The sequence below is a fragment of the Falco cherrug genome, chromosome 10, assembly GCF_023634085.1.
Source record: "Falco cherrug isolate bFalChe1 chromosome 10, bFalChe1.pri, whole genome shotgun sequence".
NCBI lineage: Eukaryota > Metazoa > Chordata > Aves > Falconiformes > Falconidae > Falco > Falco cherrug.
Genome location: NC_073706.1, coordinates 35,188,424 through 35,210,028, shown reverse-complemented (window position 1 = coordinate 35,210,028; position 21,605 = coordinate 35,188,424). Strand labels below are relative to the sequence as shown.

Below are 21,605 nucleotides of genomic sequence, written 5' to 3'. Positions count from 1 at the left end.
TTAGAGGTGACAAAGGGAAACTGAACATTTGACGATCTATATGTATAGATAAAAGAGTCATGGTACTGACTTCAGGTATAATATCTGCCATATGCTTATCCAGGAAGAAGGGCATACAGTAGGGCCTGTAACTGTATAAACTACATAAGGTCAAGGATTAACAGCTCCACCTAAATAACGAGGGCACAATCTTCCTTCTTTTTGGTAGATAAAAGCAAACTCCCCAAAAAATTGTTTCCAACTCTTTGGCAGCATTCTCAAAGTACTTTATTCCCATTGCAGTTACTAATCTAGTATTAAAAAAACACTACCCAAAGTACACAGAACAGTGACATCTGTTCTCATCAGGAGCAAAAATAAATGAGCTTTATGTTCTTTCTTTCGTGAAAAAAAAAAAAGGAAAGCAAAAATTACTTAAGATTTCTTCTTTATCATGAATTAATTTTCTAGGCAGTCCATAACTTGTAGTTATGGTTCTTATATTAATTGTGACTTGGTCACAGTGTACACAAGTCAGTTAAATTAACATCTTATCTATAAATGTGCGTTGTATATAGAGGGAAGCAGGTCGAGGTGGGATTTCTTTGAAATCTGAATATGGTTTCTTTTCTCACTCCCAGCACTTGCACAAAAGGCAAATGGAAATGTGTTCAAAAATCAAAGTGTTCTTCAACGTGTAATCTGTATGGAGAAGGCCACATCACCACTTTTGACGGACAGCGCTTCGTGTTTGATGGCAACTGTGAATACATATTAGCTATGGTAATCTGCCTCTTACTGCTTATTTCAGTAATATCTTAACACCGAGAAAGAGCTTTAAATGGCTAATGAAAATATCCTAGGATATCTCTATAACCACTTTGAATTTTATAAACACTTAATGTGTTTTTGTATTTTCTACTTATTTCAGTACTTAAGATGAAAAGACTTTACTTCTCAAAGCACAGCTTTTTCATGCAATTACAACCAATTTTAGATTTAGTAACATGTTGAAATAATCATTGATAGGTATGTATTTTGTACCAGCCAACTGTATCTTTTAGGGAATTGATGTCAGTTTGACTACCAAATCAGAGGTCATCATCTCCCAAAACAGGCAGAATCAGAATCATGACATTTTAAGTTTTCTTTACTTATGCTTTTATGTTTTAAGCTGGAAGAGTCAGTCCAGACACAGTCTGTTGTGGTTTTGTGCTTTTTGTGGTTTATTTTGGTTTTTTTAGGATGGCTGCAGTGTTAATAGACCTGCTTCCTCTTTCAAAATTGTTACGGAGAATGTCATCTGTGGGAGATCAGGGGTTACATGCTCCAGATCCATCAGCATTAACCTTGGGGTAAGATCTTAATTCTGCTGTTATCTAGCTGAATAGCTATTTTAAGCTCATGTTTGCTTCCCTTTGGAAGCTTTAGCTGTGTCTTTGAAGTGGTGTCTTGTAAGTGAAATTATGTGCTAAATCTAGAGCCTCAGTTTTAGTAGGAATTGCAACCTTTTTTTTTTTTTTTCAATTCTCATCTCAATGTTTCAGTCCCCAAACTTCTTGCCTACATAGAAACTATAAACTTTTTAACTTTACTGACTCAGCAGTGAATTGCTCAGTTAAAAATACTGATTTCCACCCCCCTGCCACCCCACCACACCAACTCATGAAAACAATAGTGTGAAACTGGGGGATTCTCATCATGGACAATGAGCCAAGTGTCTCCAAATTTCTCTAAGTCCAGGTAATATCTGCCATTCAAAATATATCCAGATCTTACCTGATATATCCATGAAACTACAGCAGTGAGCATTTATCCTCATTTCCACTGCTGTGTGACAGCTTCCAGAACTGCGTGTTACTGTTCTCAGTTTCATGGGACAGTAATGCTCAGTAGTATCAGATCATCTTAGAGTCTTTCATTGTCTGACAGATAGAATAATATAGACAGATGAGACTTTATCCCAAGGAACAGTCACTACAAGCAGTACGTATTTGCCACATTTCTGAATAAATACTGGCAGTTTCAGCAGGTCAGTGCCATGGTGAAAAAGTTTGTTTGCTTAGGATCCAGCTTCATAAATGCACGCTCCAGACAGATCTTTCCATTGATTATCTAGACACTGAAACACTGCAGCATGGCAGGAGTAAAGTTGTAAGAGTACATGTGAGCATGGGAGATAATAAAAGAGCTCAATATAGATAACTGTTTTCTCTGTAACTTTTTGATTATTGATAGGAACACATGAAAACATACTTCTACTCTGCTGGCTGCATGTAGATGATGATATTATTTCCACCAAATGCTGAGTGATAGTGCACCTAACAATGAGAGTGGAACAATCTCAGATATTTTTTTTCCTGTTCAGGTTTGTGTATGCATACAAAATAATCCCAAGGGGGTAAAAAAGCCTATAAAATAGAATCATAGGATAGAGTAGAATCATATAATTGTTTGTGTTGGAAGGGACCTTTAAAGGTCATCTGCTCCAACCCTGCTGCAATGAGCAGGGACATCTTCAACTACATCAGGTTGCTCAGAGCCCCAACCAGCCTGGCCTTGGATGTTTCCAGGGATGGGGCACCTACAGCTTTTCTAGGCAACCTCTGCCAGTGTTTCACCACCCTCATCATAAAAAATTTCTTCTATCTAGTCTCAGTCTGCCCTCTTCTAGTTGAAAACCATTGCCTGTTGTCCTATCACTACTGGCCCTACTAAAAAGTCTGTCCCCACCTTTCCCGTGAGCCCCCTTCAAGTATGGAAGGCGGCTGTCAGGTCTCCCCGGAGCCTTCTCTGCTCCAGGCTGAGCAGCCCCAGCTCTCCCAGCTGCCCTCACCGAGCGGGGCTCCAGCCTCTGCCCATCTCTGTGGCCCCTCTGGCCCCGCTCCAACAGGCCCATGTCTCTCCTGTGCTGAGGACCCCAGAGCTGGACGCAGCGCTGCAGGGGGGTCTCACCAGAGCGGAGAGGAGGGGCAGCATCCCCCCCTCGCCCTGCTGCCCACGCTGCTGGTGACGCAGCCCAGGACGCGGGTGGCTTTCTGGGCTGCGAGCGCACGTTGCTGGCTCACGCCCAGTTTCCACCCACCAGCACCCCCAAGTCCCTCTCCGCAGGGCTGCTCTCCATCCTTCACCCCGTATCCATACTGGGGGCTGCCCCGACCCCGGTGCAGGACCTGGCACTTGGCCTGGCTGAGCCTCAGGAGGTGCAGGTGGGCCCACTGCTGGGGCTTGTCCAGGTCCCTCTGAACGGCATCCCTTCCCTCAGGGTCGTCACTGCGCCACTCAGCTTGGTGTCACCTGCAGACTTGCTGGGGGCCCGCTCGGTCCCACTGTCCGTGTCACTGGTGAAGATATCTAACAGTACTGGTCCCAGTATGGACCCCTGAGGGACACCACTGGTCACTGATCTCCATCTGGATTTTGAGCTGTTGACCACTACCTTCTAGATGTGATCATCCAGCCAATTCCTTACCCACCAAGCAGTCCGCCCATCAAAGCTGTATCTCTCCAGTTTAGAGAGAAGGTTGTGTGGGGGACTGTGCCCAAGGCCTTACAGAATCCAGAGAGGTGACATCTGCAGCTCCTCCCTTGTCCACTGATGTAGTCACTCCGCCACAGAGAGGCCACTAGGCTGGTCAGGCAAGACTTGCCCTTGATGAAGCTGTGCCGGTTGTCTCGAATCACCTCTCTGTCCTCCGTATGCTTTAACACAGCTTCAGGATCTGTTCCGTGATCTTCCCAGGCCCAGAGGCTGACAGGTCAGAGTTCCAGCGGTCCCTTTCTGCCTTTTTTAAAAATGGGTGCGATGTTTCCCTTTCCCCAGTCACCGAGGCCTTCACCTGACATGACTTTTCAAAAATAATTGGAGATGTCAAGAGAGTCTGTAGTAGCATAGCATCTGACCTTCAGCAGTGTGACACAGAGTAAGGAAAATACTGAAACTTGGCAAGTTATAACACCCAGATAAATTTTCTTCCAGAATTTGACATTCATACTGCGTGATGAAACCTTCACTATTTCCGGGGAAAACCCTGGAGTACGATACAGCGTGAAAAAGAATGCCCTTCACCTGATGTTTGATATCATTATCCCAGGAAAATACAACATGACCCTTATCTGGAATAAGCACATGACTTTATTCATCAAGATCTCCAGAGAAACCCAGGTATTGCAGAATAACTTCCTCATAAAACTGCCCCTCAACTCAGAATGAACTGCATATTTGATGGTGGTTGCCTTGACTCTTTGTGATGGCGAATTTTTTTCAGAGATGCTACTAGCAATTCATTTTCATCATTATCTCCAAAACAGCAGAGATTTTCACTACAGGCTGATTTGTAAGTGATTACCATGCTGCATTCAGGAAACTGTTGAGCTAAGTGCTTGTATTTTATACAACTGCATGGCTGAGTTTGATCTCTGCATTATGACAGTTTATAGTTTTGAGGAGAAACACATTCATCCACTGATGAACAGAACCTCGTGCACAAGACACCAAGAATATATGAGAGAGTATTTGTAGAATTACATTCACTCCTAAAGCACGGGAGACTGTCCATCATTGAAAGGGAAGGCAAGTAATTGTAACTTGCTGAATTGATATTCCTGCTTTCATCTGATCTAGGAAACTATATGCGGTTTGTGTGGGAACTATAATGGCAATATGAAGGATGATTTTGAAACTCGAAGCAAGTATGTGGCATCAAGTGAATTGGAATTTGTCAATTCATGGAAAGAGAATCCTCTGTGTGGGGATGTATACTTCGTAGTGGACCCCTGTAACAAGAACCCTTATCGTAAAGCATGGGCAGAAAAGACATGTTCCATCATCAACAGCCAAGTCTTTTCTGCCTGTCACAATAAGGTAAGAATTTATTTGGCCTTCTTTTTATTTATAGGCATAACCTGTATTTTTCCAGAGTGCTCACATTCCAACACTTAATTTTCTCTTCCCCAGAATGTAAAATACATGTAAAATGTTTTATGGCTTTCATTTATGTTAGCCTTCTTCCTTTCTTATTTGCACTTCACCAGCCCTTTTGTAAGCACAAAAGCTAAGTCAGCTGATGAGTTAAAAATACCAGAGTGAAAAAAGAATGAAGACCTAAATATCAGAAATTAGTCAGTCTGTTGATGATGTCTGATACTGATCAATGCACTGGTTACTCTTTTGAAATCATTTTGCCTTTGTCAGAAAATCAAACTTCAGAAAAGCCTGAAAACCCTGGTTCTCATCAGTAAGTCAACATTACTTAGAAGGTGCAGATCAGCCCAAGAGTAAAGGTATCATCAACCTTCCTATCTGATTTAAGTTGCCCACTTTGTGGAAATGAAAATACTGCAAGGTTGATCAGAACCAGGCCTTCTGAAGGTAGATCTCTGTTTCCAGAAGGTGAAAACAAATGCGAAATGTGGATAATGCTGCAGAGCTCATGCAAATCCATGGCGGGTGTAGAGCTGACAAAGAGACACGTGTCCTGAATGGGTGCGAGGGTTTTAGGGGTTTTTAGCTGGCTATACAGAATATGTATACATAGGTGTCTCCACATCAACAATAGAAACTCATGACATTTTGCCACGTGTATGTCTATTGTTGATGTGAAGACCACCTACATTCTTGCTAAAAAGATTTGTATGAAGTGGGACTGTAATTGCTTTGACAAGTGTTCAGAGGAAATGCTAGTTACTCTTGCTTAGTGGAACACATGTTTAGCCCAGGGAAAAACACCTTCTTAACAAACAGGTAGAAAAAGATCCTAGAAAATCCATTACTTCATTTCCCAATGCAGGTGAATCGTATGCCCTATTATGAGGCCTGTGTTCGAGACTCTTGTGGTTGTGACATTGGAGGGGACTGTGAATGCATGTGTGATGCCATTGCAGTATATGCCATGGCGTGCTTAGATAAAGGTATCTGCATTGACTGGAGAACCCCCGAGTTCTGCCGTAAGTTTCTTTAAGCTCTCTTTAAAAAGGTTTAAGGTACTATTATTGTTGCTGTGAGTATATTAACATGGCAATGTAGGTCATTGTTTAATAAGCACCTCCTAAGTTGCATTTTCCTCTATGGGAAATAGTTAACTTCAGTCACCTGGGTTTTGAAATCTGTAGTTTTCATTTGTGCTAAATTAACCAAAATATTATATCTCTTCTTACCGTGGAGTAATGAGAGAAAATAATGTGTTCACAGAACACAGACTGATTCTTTTGCTGCCACTGTATAGTGAACTGTCAGTTTGTCAGCAGAGGGAGTATGAAATTGTGAAAAAATATGTTTTGTTTTAGCTATGATGGAATTCCTTCTGCGTGGATGTCAAGGAAACAGACAGCTGTGTTGGCTGGAACACTGTAAAACAGGAAAAAGATATCACAGTGTTACAGAACACTGTATATGGAGGAAAAAAAGAGAATGAATACGTTATAAATCAATGCTAGAGTTGCTATCTTCGATAGTTTTTTTCAACATTTCACTATATTATGTATTAAAAACTGTGGAAGTGCCTGCACAGTGCGTTTGCAAAAAACAAACTGACTTCACTGGAGCATAAATTTCAGTTTACATCAGAAGCTAATAACTTCAGTGACAAAATTGTTGATTGAAACTGTTTATTGATTTTGTACTCCCTTTAGTCCTTTGAAAATAACATGCCATTAAATTGAAAATATCTGATTTCTCTCTTCCTCTTACCTTTTTTAGCTGTCTATTGTGAATATTATAATTCTCATAAAAAACCAGGAAGTGGTGGTGCGTATTCCTATGGCTACAGCAATGACAACTGCACCTGGCATTACAGGCCTTGTAACTGCCCAAATCAAAACTACAAATATGTCAACATCGAAGGTAATAAGCTGTACTAGTGTAAACTGGGAAACAGTTACAAAATAATACTTTTCAATGCTGTTTTTTACATCACTCCTACCACAGTTAATGGTTAATAGTGGTATTCTAATTGGTGCTATCTTTAAAGAAGCTTTGCTGATCTTTACCTTACTATTACTGCTTTAAATACATAATAATTCAGTACCTGTACTATACCTAGCTTTACATTGAGCTCAGCCTGTCTTGAAGATAAATTCTCTGACTTGCGCCAAATCAAAAGAATATGCCTTACTTCGATAAGAAAACTTGGAGAGAGGAGGTTTGAAGATTTATTTTTTTTTTGACAAATGGGTATAGTTGGAGAAACCAAAAAAATCACTACATAGGCAGACCCTTCTTCTGAGGGTGACATTGGAAATGCTTACCTGAATAGATGGTGTTGCGATTGATATTTTTTTATTATTATTGCAATTGCAATTGATTTAATTGCAATTTTTAATAACAGAAACACAAGATATGAGATTATAGATAGAATTAATGAAATGCTTTTCTTTGAGAAATGTATAAAAAACTTATCTTGCCCTTTCTTCAGGCTGTTACAACTGCTCTCATGATGAATATTTTGACCATGAGAAGGGCAGATGCATGCCATGTGGTAAGCTATATACTCATTCTCTTTCTCTACAGTAATGGGAAAACTATACTAAAACATTTGTCTGTTCTCAAAGAATGTATTTTTCCTGGTACCTCTCGATTTATAATAAATGTTCATTGGAACAGAAGTTTCCTTCAAAATAACCACGTTACTGTACTGCTAGTATGTAAAACTTTGGTTGTAAGTAAAGGGTTGAAAAGAATTTTAGTAAAAAAAAATAAAAGAAAGATGAGGGTAGGGAATGCTCAAATACAGAAGCTGGATGACCCTGGCTGGTTTTAGTCAGCAGCATGAAGTTATGTTCATTGTTAAATGTAAGTACTTTTCAAAATGTGGGTCTTCCTGAAAGTGTGTTGGTATTCTGATCAGTGTGAGGGGCTGTCCCAGCAGAGCTGTGAGTCTCAGGTATGTCCAACACCTTCCATAAAAGAAGAGAACATACAGAAGAGGATGAGACCTAGCTAATGAACTCTACTTAGCAAATCTCTTTTTAGATACTTTTTTTAAAATTTATTTTACCTTTATATTTATTACCATATGGTTTACTTCTGTTAAATAGTGTTTTGGATAGACTCCAGCTGCACAGTTTGGATTTTCATGCAGATGCAAAAAAATTCAAGGACAATTTTTGTCATATTACAAAATTCTAACTTGTGTAACTGGGATCTTGGCTAGTATCTTTCCATTGTCCCTGAAAAATGAGGTGTCCTTAAGCATAAAAATCATAAGAAAGGTAGCAAAAAATTTACTCATGTTCATTATTATGAGATGTATTGGTTTATCATTAAGTCCTTTGATGTGAAGTTTACCACTAAATTATGTAATACTAAGCATTTTTAGGAGTATCTCACTAATGAACACAGTCCTTTGAATCCAATCTGAAATTTGCCTTATTTGAAGTATTTTAATATGTTTTGATTCACAAATTTAACTTGTTCTACTTTTACATTACAGGACCTAAAATCGTTAGTACCACACCTGAAATATCTTCACCTTCAACAGGTTAGTTCACATAGTTGACCAAACTAGTACTTACACACTTATATATTTCAAGTATGTGTTTATACGGTAAGCACTATCCTATTTTGTGCGATATAGTAGCATCACCAGTTTCACATGCATAAGATGTAATGATGAAAAATAACCTGGTGTCATAATTATCACCAAAAAAATCCCAGAGATACTTCTTAGACATCTTAATTAAAAAAAAAATTACTGAGAACAGTGTTTCCAGAGTATACTTAGGCATTTCCAGATATCAGTAATGAAATATCTCTGCTAGTGAAAAAGGACTTCTGTTTTGTCTCTGGTGGATGGTGAGACTGAGCGCGCCCCCAGCACCTCGGAGGTGCAGGTGACACCAAGCTGAGTGGCGCAGTGACGACCCTGAGGGAAGGGATGCCGTTCAGAGGGACCTGGACAAGCCCCAGCAGTGGGCCCACCTGCACCTCCTGAGGCTCAGCCAGGCCAAGTGCCAGGTCCTGCACCGGGGTCGGGGCAGCCCCCAGTATGGATACTGGGTGAAGGATGGAGAGCAGCCCTGCGGAGAGGGACTTGGGGGTGCTGGTGGGTGGAAACTGGGCGTGAGCCAGCAACATGCGCTCGCAGCCCAGAAAGCCACCCGTGTCCTGGGCTGCGTCACCAGCAGCGTGGGCAGCAGGGCGAGGGGGGGATGCTGCCCCTCCTCTCCGCTCTGGTGAGACCCCCCTGCAGCGCTGCGTCCAGCTCTGGGGTCCTCAGCACAGGAGAGACATGGGCCTGTTGGAGCGGGGCCAGAGGGGCCACAGAGATGGGCAGAGGCTGGAGCCCCGCTCGGTGAGGGCAGCTGGGAGAGCTGGGGCTGTTCAGCCTGGAGCAGAGAAGGCTCCGGGGAGACCTGACAGCCGCCTTCCATACTTGAAGGGGGCTCACGGGAAAGGTGGGGACAGACTTTTTAGTAGGGCCAGTAGTGACAGGACAACGGGCAATGGTTTTCAACTAGAAGAGGGCAGACTGAGACTAGATAGAAGAAATTTTTTATGATGAGGGTGGTGAAACACTGGCAGAGGTTGCCTAGAAAAGCTGTAGGTGCCCCATCCCTGGAAACATCCAAGGCCAGGCTGGTTGGGGCTCTGAGCAACCTGATGTAGTTGAAGATGTCCCTGCTCATTGCAGCAGGGTTGGAGCAGATGACCTTTAAAGGTCACTTCCAACCTAAACCATTCTGTGTTCATATGATGTACAATATCCCACAAAAATGTCATTACATTTCTTAGTGGTGATGGCCATAAAACACTTTAACAATTTTAGAAGGTCCTCATGGAATGGTATGACTGTCTATACCCAACCCCTACAGCCTGATTCAAGATAGAAATCTCTATATACTGATCTTGAATTTATTAGAAATTCCATTAATTTCCTTGAAGAAATACGGTATTGTGAAAAAGTTACACTGTCAGCTGTGTGAATAACAAAATACAATTCCATCTCTCCTGCTATGCCGAAGTATTTATGCCATATTCACTTTAAAGTGATGCAGAAGAATGTATAAAGCTTCTGCAAGATTTCCTGTTTAATATAATAACTGCATATAATAGCAAAGGAATAGATGGATAGCTTTTATCAAATGTTTTTTTCTAAAAGATAGTGGGGTTTAGTAGTTGTTACTACTATCACTTACTTAAGAGAGAGTGGTTTTGCTTCAAAAATAATTTTCAACTTGTATAGGATATTATAAATCGATTATCAAGAACTATTCCTTATCCTTTAATTTTGCTTTTTTTTTTTTTTAGTGGCAACAGTGCAGCCTAAAGTAACAAGAAGCTTTACCACAAGTACCCTGCCCACAGTACCTCATATTTCTTCTTCTGCAGCTGTTGTATCAACTGAGACTACAAATCCAACAATAACCTCAAAAATCACAGTTCCAAGGACCTCATCAGCATCACCCCTTGTCACAGTAAAGTCAACAACTGGTAGGTTTTTAGTGTTACCGTCTAAAATAAATTACAGTAAACCCTCTCTATACATAGCTGAGATAGCACTCTACTAGGGAAGCATTGCAAGCTGTCTCAACATCCAGGCATAAGACTCCAGACCATGCCACAGGGAAAGCAGGCTTCTAGAAAGGAGTTTGTAAACCAGAAGCTTCCAGAAGTATAGGTTGAAAGTGCATGTAAAGAGAAAGGATGTAGGCACTAGGTTAAAAGCACAGCTGAGAATCATTTGTGTGACTTATCTGAGAAGCACGTTAGAAGGTCTGTCAGCAGTGAGCCAGCTCAGCTCCAGTTGGCTTTATTAGCTCAGCTTCAGCTTCCTTTCCACAGCTGGTTCAGTTATGCAGTCATATTCAAGGAGGACCCAACCTATCAACTCTGATGAATGTAAGCAGGCTCCGAAGCCAAATCACACAGGTATCAGTGTAGCAGCTTTGTCTAGGATTTACAGAGTCCTGCTGTCAGGAGAATGACTTCTCCAACATAAATTACTTTCCAGTTCTGTGGCTTGTGGAGAATCATAACGTGTAGCTTCCCACCAACATGCACGTCAACTAATAAGCCATCCTGGACCCAGGCTGTCAGGGAAAGCAGAGCTGAAAAGTCCCACAGGAGTCAAAACACAACTTCAAAGGCTTCATTGTGACTCCTAAGAGCTGTGCACTGGGACAAGGCAAGTCCTATAGTGTGATGCTATTTAGCTTTGTAGTACAAATTACAGGAAGCTGAAACTGTGGCTGATTTGGAACATAAGAATAGCCAATGAAATTGTCATTTGGGCAAAGTCCATACAGACCACCCTATAAATGACAGCAAAGCTGACTTCTTAGAAAAATTGTATAAAAAATAGTCTAATACAGGAAAAATACAGAAAAAGAGAACAAAGAAAGATATGAAACAATAGAAAACAAGTAGGAGCAGAGAAAGATTTGGAGAGCTTAAGAGAATATGAATACAAACAATTACACAGAAAATATTCAAAAGATCAAGGGTGAAAACTGGGTCTGTGGAATATGGGTAGCTTCTTCATATTTTATCTATTTTAAAATATTCAATGAATTGATTACTCACAATATATCATTTACCTTTACTCCAAAAGAGCATACAATGTCAGTTTTTACCACACCAAACGTGACTACAACCATCACTGTCCCCTATATAACTACCTCAACAAAAAGAACCATGACCACTACACCAAAGCCTACGGCTGTTGGCTCCTCAACTGCTGCTTCAACAGAGACAGAACAAGTAAGGTTCACCACACCACCCTTCAAGACCACTATCAAAAAGGAAACAACCACCTCAATACCTACTCAAACCACATCTCAGATCACAACTTTCAGCAAACCTAAACTAACAACAGTAGGTAAATACCACTTTCTAAACTACCAACAGGAAGTAAATATCACTTTTTTGGTATCTGCCAGGTGAAGCCATCACTCACAAGACACATGTCAATATACTCCTTATAAAACCCCCAAGCATTCTTACTATTTGTCTTAACCATGTCCTTTGCTATCTATTTGCAATGTTAACTGAAGAAGTGTGATAAAAATAATGGAAATGTATGTGCCTTGCCAATGGAGCAAGCATCTGACATCCAAATATCTTAAACATAACATTTCTCTTCAAGGCCATACTCTACACTGCCTTCAAATACAGGCAAAATCTCCATCTGTACTTCAAAGTGAGTTCTTGAAAACTCACAAGTGACAGAATGTATGTTCCCTCTAGCCGTTGTAACAAATTCTCCCAAAAGTAAATATTAAAAAAAGGAAATTACACTGTGGGATGTCAGGTACTCCATATGCCAAAAAGGACAGTCCTCTGAGGTTGTGGCAACATGAATTGCTAGGTTCACAACTGACACCAGAGGCTGGGACAGTGCGTGGGGAGCAGTCTGCTGTAGTGGGGGCGCAGGCATACACTCCCAATCTATGTGTTTCCCACAAAATACTGTTGGGGTGCACACATCTGGGTTGTCTTGTGCCAGCAATTACAGCCTCCTCTGAGGAAGTACCACAACTCACTTTAATTAGGAACTTTACCAGCTCCCAACCATTACTAATATCCGTTCTTCCTTACGTTACAGAAAGTAAGGGAACCCAAGCGACCACTCTGTACCACCAGGTCCCTGTAGGTGAGTAAGAGGGAGCTAGGTGGTACCCTTGGCCTAAGACTGCTTTACTTAGCCCAGCTTTTCCAGATGATGTTCTTGCCCAGTCTGGAACACCCTGGAGGGAAGACATGCACATACAGAGAGGCTTTTCTTCCCTCGGGAGATCCAGGAAGAGACAGGCGTTGCTGAATAGTCACAGGGCCCCATATTTTTTTTTGTGGGGGGAAGCCACTGGTCCATTTTTCCCGCTTGCCTACCCCCACCCATTCCCTGGGGCTTCCACCAAGAAATTTCCCACCTCCTTTGCCTTCCCCTCTTGCCCTACTATCCTCAATCAACCTGTACTTTTCTCTCCGTAGTTGTCACCCACAGAAGGTCAACAAAGCCACACATTGTCCAGCATCTCATCACACAGAAGACCACCTCTGCCATATCTGCCAGCAGCACCTCTGTCCCAAGAGAGGTCAGCCTTGCCAGCAGCCCAGAAGCCCCACTGACAAGGATGTTTCCAAGCCCCAGCTCTTTACCTGCCACCTCAGCGTCATCTCCTTCTTCTCCCTCCTCAACTGTGTCCTCAACACAGCTGAGACCATCATATCCTGGTAAGGCTCCCTCCTGCTCCTCTCCACACTCCTTCAAGCTCCCACTGTTCTCTTCTAAGCAGCACAACCTTCACGGGCTTCAGTTTTGGTACTCACTCTCAATTTCCACTAGTCCTGCTAAGGGAGTCCTGGGACCCAGGGGTCCTGGGACTGGCCTGCACGTGACCCTGACTGCGTCCTCCTCCCTTGCCACCGCAGGGGTTTGGCTCTGGGGCACAGGCCTTTGTCAGGGTACAGACATCCATGAGTTCCTGCCCTACAACTGGCAAGCAGAGACAAGCTAATACACGCTCCCTCCCCTTACAGTGGTGCGTGAGAATGCACAGTGTGGGGAACAAAAGGCAGTGAAAGTAGAAACACATCTCCAGTTCCGATCTAAAGACAGTTTTGGGTAAAAGACAGTAAACAAGGCATGTCTCCAGCCAAAGGATGGCCGGGCCCAGGCACACCCATGACAAGTGTGGGTCAACAAATACCACCTCCTTGGCCAATGCAGACCCTGGGAGTAAAAGTCACCAGGGAGGGTGGGCAAGAAGGTGTACGCTCAGCTCCAGGCTAAGTTCTCCCACTTAGACCCATCGGGCTCCACATACTTGGGTTGCCTTGGTGTTGAACAGGACAGCCTGCTTTGAGGAGATGCCACAACATGCTTTGCCTAGAATCCTTCCCAAGACTCAACCATTCTTTTCTCTCCTCCCTTTCTTTGTAGCAAGGGAGCCAACCAGAGCTAAGACTCCAACTAGTAAAGTAGTAACAGGTGAGTGCTCTGGTCAGGACAGAGCTGTGAGTCATCCATGGCCAATGCGTGTCTCCCTTCATTAGCCTCGACTCCCCTTTGGATCCTTTACAGCGCAGTCTGCATCAGGCAAATTGTAGACTATCTGTAAACCAGTGGAATTGCACATGAAAGTAGTGATAGCCCTTCCCCTCTCAAGAGCTCCACAAAAAAGGACAGAAACAAACTGCGAGAAGACAAATGTCAAAATGATCACCACCCTGCAATTCCCAGAAGCTGCAGAACGGGATGGGATATACTGGGGGACGTGGACCAATACATTCATATGTGAAACAGCAACAATTACTGGGACCTGGTTCTGTCTTCCTTGTCCGTATCATAGCACGAAGAGTTTACCCCAGAAATGCCCACCTTACACACCTTCCCACCTTACACAGTCATCTTAATTGACCTGTGCTTCCCTCCCGGCAGCCTTCACCCACACAAAGCCCACTATGCCACACATTATGCCGCCTGTCACCACGCAGAAGACCACCGCCACCACCCCTGCCAGCAGCACCTCCAGGACCTCTGCCTCCAGAGGGGCCACCCCCACCAGCTCCACAGAAGCCCCTCTGACCGGGATGTCTCCAAGTCCCAGCTCTGCGCCAGCCCCCAGCAGCGCGCCCAGCACCCGGCTGCCATCTGCCACCACGTCCACAGTGTCCTCCACCACTTCCACAGTGTCCTCCACCACTTCCACAGTGTCCTCCACCGCAGCCCCGGCCACCAGCCCCCAGCCTACGCCTACGACCCTGAGGCCCAGGCCCTTTTCCCTGACGACCAGAGCTCCAACAGAGTTGCCTCCACTGCAGTCCTCTGCACCCTCCACGGCCAAAACCAGCCCGCTGCCGTCGCCTGCATCTTCCCCCTCCTCGACTGTGTCCTCGACTGTGTCCTCAACATGGCTGAGCTCCTCACACCCCGGTAAGGCTCCCTGCCTCCCTTCACACTGCTCTGCTTGCTGTTCCCATCTCTCATGCTGGGTTTCTTCCATTCTTCCTTCCTAGACGCACACGCTGCTCAGGCTGTTGTCTTAGTACTTGCTCTCTGTTCCCACTTACTTTGGAAGTGGCACTTTGGGATGGCCCTGGAGCACAGGCCTGTCCCACGGGGCCTGGCTGCCAGTCTGGGAGGGAGCAGAGGGTGCGCTGTGCCTGCCCTGGGGGGGGACATCCATATCTGGGGGCGCTCCTTTTCCAGGGAGAGGCAGAGGGCGCCGGCTTGATGAAGGAACCCGTTAGACACTGTCCCTAGTTCCTTCTTCTAGGGGGAGAACCTGGATGGGGATTCTGCAGGCAGGAACCGCCATCCCACTGCTCCCTCTTGCCCATCAAGACTCAGTGTCCATGTTCCCTGCAGGGCGCATCTGCACACCTCCTTTGCCTTCCCCTCTTGCCCTCACCCTCAGATGACCTGTGCTTCCCTCCCGGCAGCCTTCACCCACACAAAGCCCACTATGCCACACATTATGCCGCCTGTCACCACGCAGAAGACCACCGCCACCACCCCTGCCAGCAGCACCTCCAGGACCTCTGCCTCCAGAGGGGCCACCCCCACCAGCTCCACAGAAGCCCCTCTGACCGGGATGTCTCCAAGTCCCAGCTCTGCGCCAGCCCCCAGCAGCGCGCCCAGCACCCGGCTGCCATCTGCCACCACGTCCACAGTGTCCTCCACCACTTCCACAGTGTCCTCCACCACTTCCACAGTGTCCTCCACCGCAGCCCTGGCCACCAGCCCCCAGCCTACGCCTACGACCCTGAGGCCCAGGCCCTTTTCCTTGACGACCAGAGCTCCAACAGAGTTGCCTCCACTGCAGTCCTCTGCACCCTCCACGACCAAAACCAGCCCGCTGCCGTCGCCTGCATCTTCCCCCTCCTCGACTGTGTCCTCGACTGTGTCCTCAACATGGCTGAGCTCCTCACACCCCGGTAAGGCTCCCTGCCTCCCTTCCTGCCGCTCCTGCCTGTTCTTCCCAGCTCTTTACTTCTCCTTCCATCCATCTCCATTATTCCTTCCGAGAACCATTCTCAGCTTGTGCATTTGTTTTGGTACTCGGCCCTCCCTTTGCGCTGCCCTTGGCCAGCCTAAGACCTGGTGCAGGCCTGGGCCTGTGTCCTGGCTCTGAGTGGGATGGAGCCAAGTGTTTTCCCAGCAGGTTTTCTGGTGCTGTGTTCCAGCTGTGTGTCCAAGCCAGTGTGGGTAGCGCACAAGCGCTTCAGCTTTTGCTGAGGGTTGCTAGGACAATGTCCAGGCCTGCTCTTTTCCTCCTCCTGCCAGCCAAGGAGTGGGCAAGGGGTTGGTTTGGACCTAGCCAGGATGGCTGACGCAAAGGGAGTGACCAAGGAGATGCGCCACCCCACAGAGAGCCATGCTGAGCAGGAACATGGGGTGGGGGCAGTTTTTCCCAAGTAGCCATTGCTCAGGGACTGGCTGGCCATTGGCCACCACTGGGAGGTGGCGAGTGGCTGCCTTTCCGTCTCCTGGGTGGGGTTTGGTGTGGTTTCCCTTTAATTTGTCCATACCTGGGTGTTCTGTGGGGTTTTGTGCTTTTGCATCTCTGACTCTCTCTGTTTGTGCTGAGGGGGCAGGAAGCGAGTGGCTGGATGGGTGCTTGGCATCCAGCCAGGGTCAGCCCGCCGCTGACTGGCACACGTTGGGCCGTGCTGGCACTAAGGGGGATAAGGAGGCTTAAGGAAGAAGCCAGAAGCCCAATTTTCCTTCTTGCCCTGCAAGACTCAGTGCGCCACAGGGCTGTGTTTCTTGCTCGAGGCCCTGCAGGGCACATCTGCCCACCTCCTTTGCCTTCCCCTCTTGCCCTCACCCTCAGATGACCTGTGCTTCCCTCCCGGCAGCCTTCACCCACACAAAGCCCACTATGCCACACATTATGCCGCCTGTCACCACGCAGAAGACCACCGCCACCACCCCTGCCAGCAGCACCTCCAGGACCTCTGCCTCCAGAGGGGCCACCCCCACCAGCTCCACAGAAGCCCCTCTGACCGGGATGTCTCCAAGTCCCAGCTCTGCGCCAGCCCCCAGCAGCGCGCCCAGCACCCGGCTGCCATCTGCCACCACGTCCACAGTGTCCTCCACCACTTCCACAGTGTCCTCCACCACTTCCACAGTGTCCTCCACCGCAGCCCCGGCCACCAGCCCCCAGCCTACGCCTACGACCCTGAGGCCCAGGCCCTTTTCCCTGACGACCAGAGCTCCAACAGAGTTGCCTCCACTGCAGTCCTCTGCACCCTCCACGGCCAAAACCAGCCCGCTGCCGTCGCCTGCATCTTCCCCCTCCTCGACTGTGTCCTCGACTGTGTCCTCAACATGGCTGAGCTCCTCACACCCCGGTAAGGCTCCCTGCCTCCCTTCGCACTGCTCTGCTTGCTGTTCCCATCTCTCATGCTGGGTTTCTTCCATTCTTCCTTCCTAGACGCACACGCTGCTCAGGCTGTTGTCTTAGTACTTGCTCTCTGTTCCCACTTACTTTGGAAGTGGCACTTTGGGATGGCCCTGGAGCACAGGCCTGTCCCACGGGGCCTGGCTGCCAGTCTGGGAGGGAGCAGAGGGTGCGCTGTGCCTGCCCTGGGGGGGGACATCCATATCTGGGGGCGCTCCTTTTCCAGGGAGAGGCAGAGGGCGCCGGCTTGATGAAGGAACCCGTTAGACACTGTCCCTAGTTCCTTCTTCTAGGGGGAGAACCTGGATGGGGATTCTGCAGGCAGGAACCGCCATCCCACTGCTCCCTCTTGCCCATCAAGACTCAGTGTCCATGTTCCCTGCAGGGCGCATCTGCACACCTCCTTTGCCTTCCCCTCTTGCCCTCACCCTCAGATGACCTGTGCTTCCCTCCCGGCAGCCTTCACCCACACAAAGCCCACTATGCCACACATTATGCCGCCTGTCACCACGCAGAAGACCACCGCCACCACCCCTGCCAGCAGCACCTCCAGGACCTCTGCCTCCAGAGGGGCCACCCCCACCAGCTCCACAGAAGCCCCTCTGACCGGGATGTCTCCAAGTCCCAGCTCTGCGCCAGCCGCCAGCAGCGCGCCCAGCACCCGGCTGCCATCTGCCACCACTTCCACAGTGTCCTCCACCACGTCCACAGTGTCCTCCACCACTTCCACAGTGTCCTCCACCGCAGCCCCAAGCAGCAGGCCCACACGTACCTCTGTGCCCCTCACTACTTCCACATTTAGATCTGCTGAGAGTACTCCATATTTTTCCTCACCAAACGCAACATTTAGTCCATATGGTGAAATACCTTCATCAGTACCTCCTGCCACTGTCTCTGCCAAGTCCACTCCGGTGTTGATCCCAACTGCTTTAATTACAACTACTCTTGCTCCCGGTGTTATTACTACTGTTTCTATGGAATCAGCTGAAACGACTTCATTGCGAACAACGTTAACCACTACCCGCACCACATCATCCTCTTTTTCTACCTCTGGACTTTCAACAACTTCATCTTCTGTTGGACCATTTATAGTGCCACAAGGTAAAGTATATCTGTATCATTTCCCTTGTTTTTAGCACATCTTTTCTTGCGTGAGTGTATGAATTCTCACTTTGCATATTCTTTGTCCATGATACTATTTGTATGCACTGTCTCCATCTCCTTGTCCTTTCTGCAGTTTTTTTTTTGTAAAGTATTTGTCTGAATTCCTTCATTTCATAACTGGGTCCCTGCTACATACTGGTGTAAACATGAAAAAGCATGAGTTAAGGAGGCTGACAGGATGCGTATAAGGAAAGTCACAGAATCGTTTGGTTTTTAATCTTAAAATCCCAGCTCAATATTGTAAGAGAGCAAGATACCAAATAAAAGGTATCTTAACTTACCCTGCTGTTGCCCTGTTCGGTCTCTTAGACTTTCTGCACACTAGAGCATTGTTCAGTTTCCCCTCTGCAGCAAGCCTTTTCTCTGTTTTCAGGACACAGTGATGTTTTTTGGCTCCCGGTGTTACTACCTAGTATGTTCTGGCTAAAGGAACGCCACATCCTCCATTTTCTGTAGAATGTCACGTAAAGGGAGGCACACAAAGCAACATCCTCCTTACTGGTTTTAAATGGAAGCATCCTAAGGATGATCAGTATAGGAGTCAGGAACACTGATGCGGACGCACAGGAGACATCTATACATTGTTAACTGTGTTCTCTATAGGTGGCAGAGACCTAGTTGCTAGCCCTACTTGGAAACCGGGAGGCAGACAGGTTTTCTTCAGTGCTCCCTTATAATATGGATTAACCCTTCTAAGAATAAACCAGAATGAGATGTGCACTGTGAATCTCTGAACTGAAGGTAGATTTCCTGCGTGGTTATGTTTTACTTGCTGTGTCTATTTGTTTTAACCACTGTTTGAGGACCCAGAAAAGTTACGCTCTCCGTTTCAGCTACATTGTTGAACTTTCAGTCCAGAAAGAAAAGTTAAATACTAGCCTAGCTCCTAATTTCTAAGATACTGGTATAGCACCTTGGCCTGGGGTCCAGGCATTGCCTTGTTTTCCAACGGCAAGTTTCCAAATTCCTACTACAGCATTAACTGAGCCTTCCCCATAACAGTGTTCAGCTTTACATCCATAACCTGTCTTCAAGCAGGGAACCCAAATGTGCTCTGAAGAGCATTGTACGGGAGCACACGAGAGGTACATAAATTGCCTTCATAGTATTCAACATCTTTGTTCTCCTTAACATAAACTTCAAACACGGTCTTTAAACTCGTAGGAAAACCTGTGCTTTCAGCCAGCGCTTTGCCTTATGAAGCGCTTAGTGTCTTGCTTCAAGTCAGGAGAAAATGCAAGACACAGAATCATTACCCAGGACGTAGCGCTCTCCTTTCTATCCACTCAGCAAGACTTGAGTCAGGCATTTCGGTTGTGATCTGCTGGCTGCCCGAGTCAGTCCTTAAAGAGTATATTTAGCATTTTTCAAAAAAAAAACAAACCCAACAAACTATTACAAAGTCTGTGAACCAGAAATAATTCCAGCAGAATCAGCCAGCTGGTTGTTTTATTTGCATCTTTGTGTTCTCATCAGTGGATTAGAAGGTTTTTTTCCTGCTGGACTGGGGGTGCGCTATATTCCTTAACAGGAATTTTTTTGCTCATTCCTAATTCCTGTGACTTGCCTTTTCTTAGCTGCCCTGCAGGGCAGCCCTCTCAGGTATCTTCAGTGCCTAGTTTAAAACCCGCTCATGCTGTTACTTGTGACTTACTGTCTCATGCAACGGGAACAGTTTTCCATGAAACAGAGTATGGAGGATTTTGGCATCCAGCAAAGGTCACTTGAGAAGACTTTAAGATAAATTTCTGCTCTATTTTTTTTTCTTTTTACATTTGACAGAGCGTTGTGAAGAACACAAATATGAAGAAAAAATAACTTACAAAGGCTGTTCTACAAACGTCACTTTAAGCCGGTGTGAAGGATCGTGCCCATCTTCCACAAAGTAAGGGGGAGCTGACAGACTGCAGGGAACTAAACTGGTTTCTTTTTCTGCAGGTGGCCAAACAAGGTAGTGATCCATTAACGACTGCTGCTTTCTGGTGCAGGCAGAAATATGTGGTTGGCAGCCACCCTGCAACAGAACGTTGCAGTATAAGCCAGCTAACTCGAACCAGTGCTAGTAACACCTTTAGTATGTTGGGATTTAGAATTTAAGCAAGAAATGTTGTCTCAGTTTAAAAAAAAAACAACAAACAAAACCAGACACATTATGCTGCAGGTTTTTGGGCCTTTGTTGGTTTTGGTTTTGGGTTTCTTTTGGTTGGTTTTGTTGTTGTTTTTTTTAAAGGGCAGTTAGAGTACAGATACTTGTTTTCAAATAGCCAAGACAACAAAATAAGAAATTTCTCTCACCTAAATACACGATGTTAGTTCAATTGTCTGTTTTCCCAACAGCGTAACTCGGGGATGGTGTAGGCCCAGGTGGGCTGCCAGCCTGTGCACTCCTGCTTGCTCAGCAGCAAACTACCCGGGGAATCAAGGCCTCAGTGAAAACTAACTCCCTGCAGTGGCCTTACAGAACTCAAAATTATTTGGGAAAAAAGTTGTAAAAGTTTCCAGCCAGGTCTGAGGCCTAACAGCTACAAGCCCTTTGAACATTCAGTCTGAGAGGTGGGCAGCAGCTCAGTGCGCCTGAACTCCCACCGCCGTCATCGTGAGGACTTAAAATAATCCCTTCCCGCGCTGTCTGTGGTTCTCTAGTTGACAGAACCATTAAGCTCTTAGTAGTGGCACTCCTTCCTGTAAACTTCCACCAGAAGACAAAAATAAACGTTCTAATACTCGAAAAGCTGTGAGCCTGGAGCGCCATACACAGCCTCCTGAGCCTCCCTCTCTTCCCAACAGGTGGGACGCTGAGAAGATGCTGGTCAGCACCGCCTGCGGCTGCTGCAGGCCGCTCCAGCTGCTGAAGAAGGAATTCCAGCTCCCGTGCCAGGACCCGGATAACCCCAGAAAAAGGCTTGTTACAGAAATAATTGTATTTAGCAGCTGTGTTTGTGACTTTGACAGTTGCACACACTAGTCAGAGCTCCAGATGGCCTCAGCTACTTTTTTTTTTTTTAAAAAAAAAACAAACAAAAAACCCACAACCCTTAAACCACTGATCACAATTTAACACTTCCACAGTGGCAGCTCACTGCTGGGAGTTCTCTGATTACACAGGCTAGTGCTGC

The 21,605-nt window shown here is 45.9% G+C and overlaps 1 protein-coding gene across 1 annotated transcript in view; it reads left to right on the top strand.

Moving 5' to 3' along the window:
- MUC6 (mucin 6, oligomeric mucus/gel-forming) overlaps positions 1-21,473 on the top strand; it is a 50,225-nt gene extending 28,752 nt beyond the window's left edge. Inside the window, exons 21-38 of the mRNA XM_055722574.1 lie at positions 621-762; positions 1,224-1,334; positions 3,959-4,144; positions 4,604-4,843; positions 5,769-5,925; positions 6,677-6,820; positions 7,392-7,454; positions 8,409-8,456; positions 10,226-10,408; positions 12,522-12,569; positions 12,908-13,150; positions 13,860-13,933; positions 14,269-14,852; positions 15,228-15,856; positions 16,781-17,355; positions 17,619-18,426; positions 20,272-20,374; positions 21,277-21,473. Of these exons, the coding sequence (XP_055578549.1) occupies positions 621-762; positions 1,224-1,334; positions 3,959-4,144; positions 4,604-4,843; positions 5,769-5,925; positions 6,677-6,820; positions 7,392-7,454; positions 8,409-8,456; positions 10,226-10,408; positions 12,522-12,569; positions 12,908-13,150; positions 13,860-13,933; positions 14,269-14,852; positions 15,228-15,856; positions 16,781-17,355; positions 17,619-18,426; positions 20,272-20,374; positions 21,277-21,454 (4,516 nt within the window). The 3' untranslated portion in view covers positions 21,455-21,473. The remainder of the gene's footprint in view (positions 1-620; positions 763-1,223; positions 1,335-3,958; positions 4,145-4,603; positions 4,844-5,768; positions 5,926-6,676; positions 6,821-7,391; positions 7,455-8,408; positions 8,457-10,225; positions 10,409-12,521; positions 12,570-12,907; positions 13,151-13,859; positions 13,934-14,268; positions 14,853-15,227; positions 15,857-16,780; positions 17,356-17,618; positions 18,427-20,271; positions 20,375-21,276) is intronic.
- The last annotated feature ends 132 nt before the right edge of the window (positions 21,474-21,605 follow it).